Consider the following 9154-nt stretch of genomic DNA (forward strand, 5'->3'; position numbering starts at 1 on the left):
CTGTCTCTGTTCATTGTAACAGCCAATTCCTTCCACTTTCTATCCTTAGCATGTGAATCCTTGTACATCGGATGACGAGTATCGTACAATAAAGCATTTTCTTCGACGAACTCTATTATTTCTTCCATTTGGTTACCCATGTCGTTTCTATAGATACTGATTGAGTGTGAGTCATGGCCAGCTGGTTATCAGGTGTCAAATATTCCCGAGTGTCGCGTTTGTGTACGCGGCCATTTTCGTCCCGAATAATATCGCGTTTGTGTGGGAGCCTTACAGTATAATATTTAATTATCACAATTAGAAAATAATAGTACCAAAATATCGTTCTATATAGGAGATAGCCCATTTCCTGAGCTTGCCGAACAGGCAAATTTTCTCGCGCCAAGTGGACAGAGGGAGCCACCGGAAGGAGCAGAAGCAAAATGGCGACGTCGGTTGAGAAAGTGGAGGCTCGCGCTGTGATACGGTTCCTGATTTTGCAAGGGAAGTCTGCCAGGGAGATCCACGACCAGATGACCGTTGTGTATCAGGAAGGTGTAACATCATATGACACAGTGGTCAGGTGGAAGAGGCACTTTCATTGTGGGCAGACAAACCTCGAAGATGAGCCCCGGAATGGAAGACCATCTCTCGCTGAGAAACCGGGAATTGTGGTACAGGTGGAAGTTTTAATCCTATCCGATAGACGCATAACTATCGAAGCTATTCATGAGGTCCGCATTAGCCATGGGTCTGTTTTCAACATCATCCATGACAAGTTACACATGACAAAGGTCGCTGCGCGTTGGGTGCCATGATTTTTGACACCAGTTCAAAAACAGCAATGGATGGATGTGGCAAAGAAATATTTGCAGTTGTGTCAAGACGAAAAGGTGGAATTGTTCGACCGCCTGATCACGATGGATGAATATTGGGTCTATCATTACGACCCAGAAACAAAGGAAATGAGCAAGCAGTGGAAACATGCAGACTCGACGCCACCGAAGAAGACAAAATACCAGCCGGCGTATGGAAAGGTGATGTTGAGTGTCTTCTGGGATCGGCGGGGTGTCATCATGACCGTCTACGAGCAAAAGGGCGTCCCGTCACGGTGAGTACTACCGGAACCTTCTGAGAAAATTATGGGAGGAAATCAAGATAAAGCGAAGAGGAATGCTGGGAAAGGTTGTGCGACTTCTTCACGACAACGCACGGCTCATGCTGCCAATTTGGGATATGAAATTCTCCCCCATCCACCATATTCACCAGACGTGGCACCGAGCGACTTCTTCCTCTTTCCACGGCTAAAGAAGCCACTTTGTGGTAAGCGATTCCAAGATGATGACGACGTCATTTCCGCAGTGGAGGCCTTCCTAAACAGTCAAAATGAGACCTTCTATGATGAAGGTATCCAGCAGCTAATGCATCGTTGGGGAAAATGTGTGGCCTTGCAGGTGGCTTATGTAGAGAAGGACTAGCTCACATACAATTTTTTGCACCTGTGTCTCTGTTTCTTCTGGGAGATAATAAAAAACTTACGACTTCCTCATCTTCATAAAGCTGGGTAGGCAGGAAGGTGGAAACGGATGGATGAACTAATGGCCGCATGATTGGTCGGTTAGCCGATTGGTCAGTTCGTTGGATGGATGGGTGAATGAATATCTGGTGGGTAAATTTGTCCCTGTGCTTAACTAATTAAGCACTACGCCATGAAGGCGTGTGGGGGAGTGGATGCATGGATCCTCATTTTCTTGACCTAGGTACTATTTGAATATGAGTGGTCAGCTTCACGCCCCGGTCACTTTACCCCCGATACCCATTGGATTGGAGGTTGGGTGGACCCCAGAGACGGTCTGGACGACATGGAGCAGGGAAAATTCTTGACCCCGCCGAGACTCGAACTCCGATCCCTCGGTTGTTCAGCCTGTAGCCAGTTGCTATACCTGCTCATGTAGATGCAGGGATATGCCGGTAGCGTCGGTAGAGAAAGATGAACGGAGAGAGGACTGGCTTACTGGCTGGATACAGAATGGGGGATGAATGGTGGATGGGTCAGTTAATATCCGGAGTATACACCGAATATAATACTGTAGCTAACACCAGCTATTGTTATCCCAGTGATTATCTTCTGGGTTTCATAGCAATGTTAGTGCAGTCATTCCTTCATCACACTGTACTTCAGCATGAGAACTAGTGCAATAGGTCTACTATATCAGGGCCCATGAATTCTATATGCCGCCACATTAAAATTATGTCTGGGAAGTTTACGTTAAGCTAATCTGTGTCCTGCCAGTATCCATATGATGATAAGCAGATATATAATTATGCATTCAGCAGTTTAAACCTACCAGAAATGTAAATTGAGTAATCAGGTAATGTCATCCCTGTGCTTAACTAACTACGCCATGAAGGCGTATTGGGGAGTGGATGTACAGATCCACATAATTTGAGTAATGTACGATATGTAGTATAATTTTTAAATAAAAATCTGAGGTGAGAAACATTTACACAAATATTTTTTTCTTTATTTTCATTTCATGCATCCTGTTGTGTTATAATATAAAAGTTCTTTATTAAAACCGTCACAACACAACTATATCAAGGTCAGTGCCTAGTGTGGCTCTGCTCTGTATATAGCAGAGAAGTTGTACACAAATATTGTCTCAGTCTTTTCCTAGATTACCTTTCGTATTCAGTGGAAGGAAGAGTTATTGTGGAAAATTTGATTTTATTTACATTCTGTTCACAGTCAAACAGAGTCCAGTGAATTTTCTCTAAAAAGATAAACTACGATCGACAGGAAGAAAAAATATTTTGGTCCGTTGATGAGTAAAAGAAAGAAAGCGGGAGTTGTCTGCACTCAACTGCAATTCTCAGTGCACCTGCGATGATACATGAATACGGGTCCTTGTTTATTTTTCTGTCAGAAGATGCAAATAATTTTTTAGTTTTTATGTCATTTTGATATTTTCTTTCGTCACAACATACGTGTATTACGTATATTAATAAGCATAAATAGACAAAATATGTCTTCTTTCTATTTGGATTATTTATTTATTTATTTTATTTTTCCTCCTTTGCCATGTTCATGTACTTTTTACATTTTCAAGCTCCTTCTTCTCTTTTTAGGTATCCTGTATCTAATCTCATTTCGTTGAAAAATATATCCCATTTTTGTTATGAACGTTAACAAAGTTCTAGCCAGCAGGTTTTCCAGAGAGCTGCATTTTATTATCTCATTGGAGTGGATATTCATTTTTAGCGCGTATCTGTGGCCAGAAGTTGAAAAATATTCTTCCAATTTAAGAAATAAAAAGACCCGCATCTAAAAAGTTAATATTTGTTTTACCACAATACGAGTACATTCCACTCATCTTCAAGCATCCGTTTTGTATGATATCAAATTTTTGGATTTAGATTTGTGTGTATAGGCTAAGATTTTGCAACCGTAACAGATGATTTGTCTAACATATGATGTATGGTGTAATTTACAGCATCGATATATATATATATATTGCCATGGCAAAAGCTGCATTTAGCAAGAAGAATAATCTTTTTACCAGCAAATTGGACTTAAATTTGAGGAAGAAACTAGTGAAATGCTACATTTGGAGCATAGCTCTGTATGGGGCTGAAACATGGACACTTAGGGCAGTAGATCAGAAACATCTGGAAAGTTTCGAAATGTGGTGTTGGAGAAGAATGGAGAAGATCAGTTGGACCGATTATGTGAGAAATGAAGAAGTGTTAATTAGAGTCAGTGAGCAGAGGAATATCCTACATGAAATAAGAAAACGGAAGGCTAATTGGATTGGTCATGTTTTACGCAGAAACTGCCTTCTAAAAGAAGCTATCGAAGGAAAGATAGATGGGCGGATAGAAGTGACAAGAAGACGAGGAAGAAGACGTAAGAAGATGCTGGATGACCTTGGGGACAGAAGAGGATACTGTCATTTGAAGGAGAAAGCTCTAGATCGCATTAAGTGGAGGAATTGTTTTGAAAGAGACTGTGGACCTGTCGTCTTGACAGATTACTGATGATGATATATATATATGTAAAATGTACAATTTATACACAGGAAGCTAAAATGTATGTTACGTTTTCTGCAACTTAAAGGGAGAAGTTATTCTGTATAAAACCCTCCTGCCTTACTTTATCAGAAGAAGCCTTTTAAATTTCCAAATAATAGGCCTGTCACTTTTTTTTGATGCATAATATTTATCTACATAATATTTTGACATGGCAGATGAAAGCCGGAATAGCAGAGTCACAAAAGACATCAACTGCTAGGCAACGGAAAGGTATACACGTTTCCAAAATATTGAAAAACCGCTGCACAATAGAGAAATTTTTGGTAGTTGTGTTTTCTTTACAGTCCGTGCCGAGGTTATATAAGAAGAATTAAATTAATTTTTTTGGGAGTCAAGAATGTGTGTGAGTTGCCGTTATGAGTTACTTGCAACCAGCTGCCATCCAGTGAGAATGTGTGCACTGAAGCAGAACCTCCAAAAGCAGCGACTCATGAAGACACAGAAGAATTTGTGTGTGCTGCAGTTACGGTGAATTTTAGAGTGTGTGGATAAGTTAAACCATTATATTTACCTGTTAAAAACGTTAAACAAATCCATTGATGAATCCAGATCCCGTATATAGTCATAAGCGCCTGACAATATATAAAAATCCATTTCATACCCCACAAGAAGAACATGCATCACCATTTTCGATACGCGTATCAACCGATTAAAGCGGTTTATGGAATCACTACTTATTTTTCGAATCGTATGAAATACATAAATACAGCCTGTGGGAATAATGGAGACCTTTTGGCATTGAAGCAAGTGGTACTTGCTATAACCACTGTTGCTTAAAGGGTTTAAAGCCTAAGGCGGGGTAGCTGTGTGGAATAACATTGCGACTTTTCCACCTCGGCATTGAATGAAATAGATAATCCTTAATGACGCCATAGAGTAACTTGATAATAAAGTGTGATTAGCACTGCACGGGGTCGTAATGACAATATGGTCAGTTCAGTTCTGTTTAAACACTATATATCACTGTCAATCTGGTGGCCCTCTGAATATGACTCACAAGTGATCGGAAGGCAGCTGGCGCCACTTCTCATGCTATCAATTGAGTGCAAGTGACGTTGTCACACGTCTCTTAAAATAAGCCGGTTTGTATTACTTTAACGGCTTATTCATTCAGTCCTCCTCCAGACGCTACAGGACGATGGCATTGGTAGGGACGATTCATAAAAAGTAGGCCGTTTGTTCTGTAAGGGCATACGGACTGAGGCATAAATCATATTTACGGATGGACAGACTCACGAATAGCATTAGAGCATGGCACTTCTTTCCTTACAGAAATAACTTTTCCCATGGTCGCTTCTATGACCAAAAAGAATAACTGTGGTCTGATTTAATGATTAATGACTTTTACATGGATGTTTCGAAATGTATAATGAACATCAATCATTGGATTTTTGAATAATATTTAGGTCATGCGAGACCGCCTCTGTGGTCTAGTGGTCAAAGTTCCTGGCTACAAATTCAGAGATCCGGGTTCGATTCCTGGCGTTACCAGATTTTATGAGAAGTTGTGGGTTTGGAACGGGGTCCACTTAGCCTCATGAGGATAATTGAGGAGCCTTTTGAAGGAAAAAGCGGCTCTGGTCTATAAAATCGAGATTAACGGCCGTGGCGATCCGTTCATCTGACCATGCAACACCCTCTATCCGCTAAGTTGGCACTAACTTCGCCGACAAGCGGCGGTCGCTCTGTCGGTATAATTCACTTGCGGACTACAAGCCACGGAGTTTATTTGTTGTTTTTAGGCCATGTTGTATTCAGATTATTCAAAGGAATCCCTGCAAAACCATGTACAGTCTCAAGACTCTCTACTTGCTTGTACGGTGATGGGACATCCGATGCGATTTACAGAATAATAGTAAGATTACTATATGGATCTTCATAGGTTTAGTTGTTTTTAGCTCCTCCAAGTGGGGAGATGACAAACGTAGCAAAATATATTATTAGTATGTAATATATTCTTGCGTAAGATATGTGAACATTACGCTCTAGGCAGAGCGCATGTTCCGTGGTTGCAGAGTAAATGACAGAAAACGAAGAAATGTATCTGAATTTAGTGTGTGGACTGGAAGAATTGTAAAGTATGGTATGCGGATCAGCTGCAGTGTCTGATTGCAATTGAAATGCTATGCGAAAGCAGAGACTGGGGAAGAAAAACCGGACGAGAGCGGGCATTATTGTTATTATAAGTAATTTATATGGACCTCTTAAATTTTTTGAGTTATGAATCTGGATTCCTTGACCTACCTTGCAGAGCTGTGCGATGGGAACTGGGTGAGAACTTCTGCGAGGTCGGCACTACGTTACCGCTCACTGTTATATCGGCAGAGCCATGTCCTGCCACAGGGTTGACAACAACTTTCACCTAGAAATAAGAAAATGTTACATGTACACTCATTGCTAGGCAACAGGATGGTAAATAAGTCCCCGTGAAGAGAGATTCTTACTAAACAGTCTGTTGCTAAGTTACGCAACAATGGTGTAAATGTTTATAGCCTGTTGTCAGGCAACAGTCAGCGATCTAATGGACTGACGAGATAGCTATCACGTGACTTGTTTTCAATGTGGTCCGCGCCTTGCCCAGTGATAAGCAACAAAACTGTAAACACGTCTACAATAATATGTGTTCCTATGGAGTCCGTGCCGAAGGTTTATAGGGGAGAGTAAAGGTCGTTTATAGCCAGTCATAGCTGAGGAGCCGTGATTAAAGAACACGAAGCAGTCACGGAAAAGAGCCCTGGAGGGTTCAATAGTTGAGAGTAAAAGGACGAGAATGGAGCGTGTCCTCAGTGAATTGTGAAGATTAATTGAATAGAGATTAGGACAGCGGAGTAGAGAGTGACTGAACACGAAATAACAACTAGACTTCATAGTGATTTGAAGCGCTAGTTTCTGTGTTGAAATTCGTTGCCAAGAGACGACTAGTGAAGACTGCGTTGCGTGTGCAACGGTGAACTGCAAGTGTGTAAATCAGCGGTAGCGCTGTAATAAATATAATTGAGAGAGAGAAAGAGAGTAACCGAAGTGCTAAAAAATCCAGCCACGCGTGCCCTCCTACATGTGACAATATTAAGTAGAATATGGTTTTCTTGGACCTAACAACATATAGTTTCACAGTTTACACCAAGTGCTGCTCAGGTTTTGTTGACCAGAGGATTACGCCGAGCTTGGAAGAAAATCCCCATTTGTGCGCTTCGAGCCTCTGTCCTCCATCTCATTCATTCATTTCATTCATTATTAGAGGGGGTGGGTCTCCCCATGCACTTAGACCAGTTATTGGTCCACTGTGCGTCCCCCTAATTTATACTGTCGCCATACCCTTCCAGTACTGTTGCTCGCTATCAGCCCCATTCTGCCAACGAGGTCGGCCCTCTTCTGGCAGTGGTACCTGATACTTAGCCCCATTCTGCCAGCGAGGTCGGCCCTCTTCTGGCAGAGGTACCCGATACTTCCCCATCTACCACAGGCATTGCCTAATTTTGCTCAGAAGTCTCCTAGAGACATGAGGATCTTTTACGTGCCGTAAAGCTACGACACGGGACCCACGGCTTAAAGTCCCTCCTGGAGGACTTGTTCCCTGAATTTTTCCGCCCTTAAAAATTCCACGACCTCCGCCGGGTTTGAACCCGCGTACCTTGACTCATGAGGTGGGAACGTTACCCCTAGACTACGGAGGCCTCCCTCCATCTCTTTATACTCGTGCCACTCTCTTCCACATTCAGCTTACACGTCTATACTGAAGATGGAGGCAGAATTTGCTTCTGAAACGCCGGTAATATTCTACCAAATTACATGGTAGCTATTTCTTATAGTAACCACCGTGAGAACATTACTTGGCATGCGCACCATGATCCGTGGCGGAAATGTATGCTCCAGACTGAAACTTGCAAGAATTTACAACTGCATACTTCGCTAATGCGCATTCCTCACCGATCTGAACCTTCGTTTGTTATAGATACAATTATCATACTGTAATATGCAATCTACAAATGAGATACTACACTGCGTAAATTAAAAATCGGTTGGTAACAAATAGAAGATGCACTATATGCAGAATGATTCTAATTTATTGTCGGGTTTTCCGTGACCTATTACTTTTTTCTTTATTGCTAGTGGGGTGGGACTAAGCCCCTTGTACTGCGGCCACTTCTGGCCTATTGTANGGGTGGGAAGCCAACGACTAACCGCTTGAGCTATGGCCGGGCCTTACTTACTTACTTACCTATGGGGCTGAGCCCTTCTTGAGGAGAAGCCAAATCTGCAGCTACTCAACTATTTACCAGCATTTTATTGAACCATAAGGTTCATTACCATATTCACAAGAGCCCTCCACTGGTCCCTATCCTGAGCCAGATCAACTCAATCCATACCATCCCATTATATCTCTGTAAGATACATTTTAATATTGTCCACCCACCTACACCTTGGTCTTCCCAGTGGTCTCCTTCCTTCTGGCTTTCCCACCAATATCCTATATGCATTCCTCTTCTCCCCATTCGTGCTACATGCCCTGCCCACTTCATCCTCCTTGACTTGATCATTCCAATTATACTTGGAGAACAGTACAAGTTATGAAGCTCCTCATTATGCAGTCTTCTCCAACCGCCTGTCACTTCGTCCCTCTTCTGTCCGAACATTCTTCTCAACACTCTGTTCTCAAACACCCTCAGTTTATGTTCCTCCCTTAATGTCAGAAACCAAGTTTCACACCCATACAGAACCACAGGTAAAATTATAGTTTTGTATATTCTAATTTTTATGTTTTTTGACAGAAGACGAGAAGACAAAAGGTTCTGGACTGAATGGTAGCAAGCATTACCTGAGTTCAATTTCCTCTTAATTTACTCCTGAATCACGTTTTGATTTGTTACTGTCGTTCCCAAATATCTGAACTGCGCCAAATTTTCAAAACATCTGTCTCCTATGTTTATGTCATAATTTTGTCCTGTATTTTAGTGACGAGACAGCAACATATACTTAGTTTTCTCGGTGTTTACTTCTAGACCAACCTCTTTACTAGCGTCAATTTAAGTTTGTGTGATTTTCTTTATAGTATCTATATTATAACCCAGTCGATTTACATCAT

At 41.7% G+C, this 9154-nt stretch overlaps 1 protein-coding gene across 4 annotated transcripts in view; it reads right to left on the reverse strand.

The window, feature by feature from the left end:
• Positions 1 to 9154, reverse strand: part of LOC111871279 (probable 3',5'-cyclic phosphodiesterase pde-5) — a 105650-nt gene that overhangs the window by 86444 nt on the left and 10052 nt on the right. For all 4 annotated transcript variants that reach the window (XM_023864262.2, XM_023864265.2, XM_023864264.2 and 1 more), the window contains one exon: positions 6316 to 6433. In XM_023864262.2, coding sequence (XP_023720030.1) covers positions 6316 to 6433 — 118 coding nt within the window. The remainder of the gene's footprint in view (positions 1 to 6315; positions 6434 to 9154) is intronic.

Source organism: Cryptotermes secundus, unplaced genomic scaffold (genome assembly GCF_002891405.2).
Source record: "Cryptotermes secundus unplaced genomic scaffold, Csec_1.0 scaffold825, whole genome shotgun sequence".
Lineage (NCBI taxonomy): Eukaryota > Metazoa > Arthropoda > Insecta > Blattodea > Kalotermitidae > Cryptotermes > Cryptotermes secundus.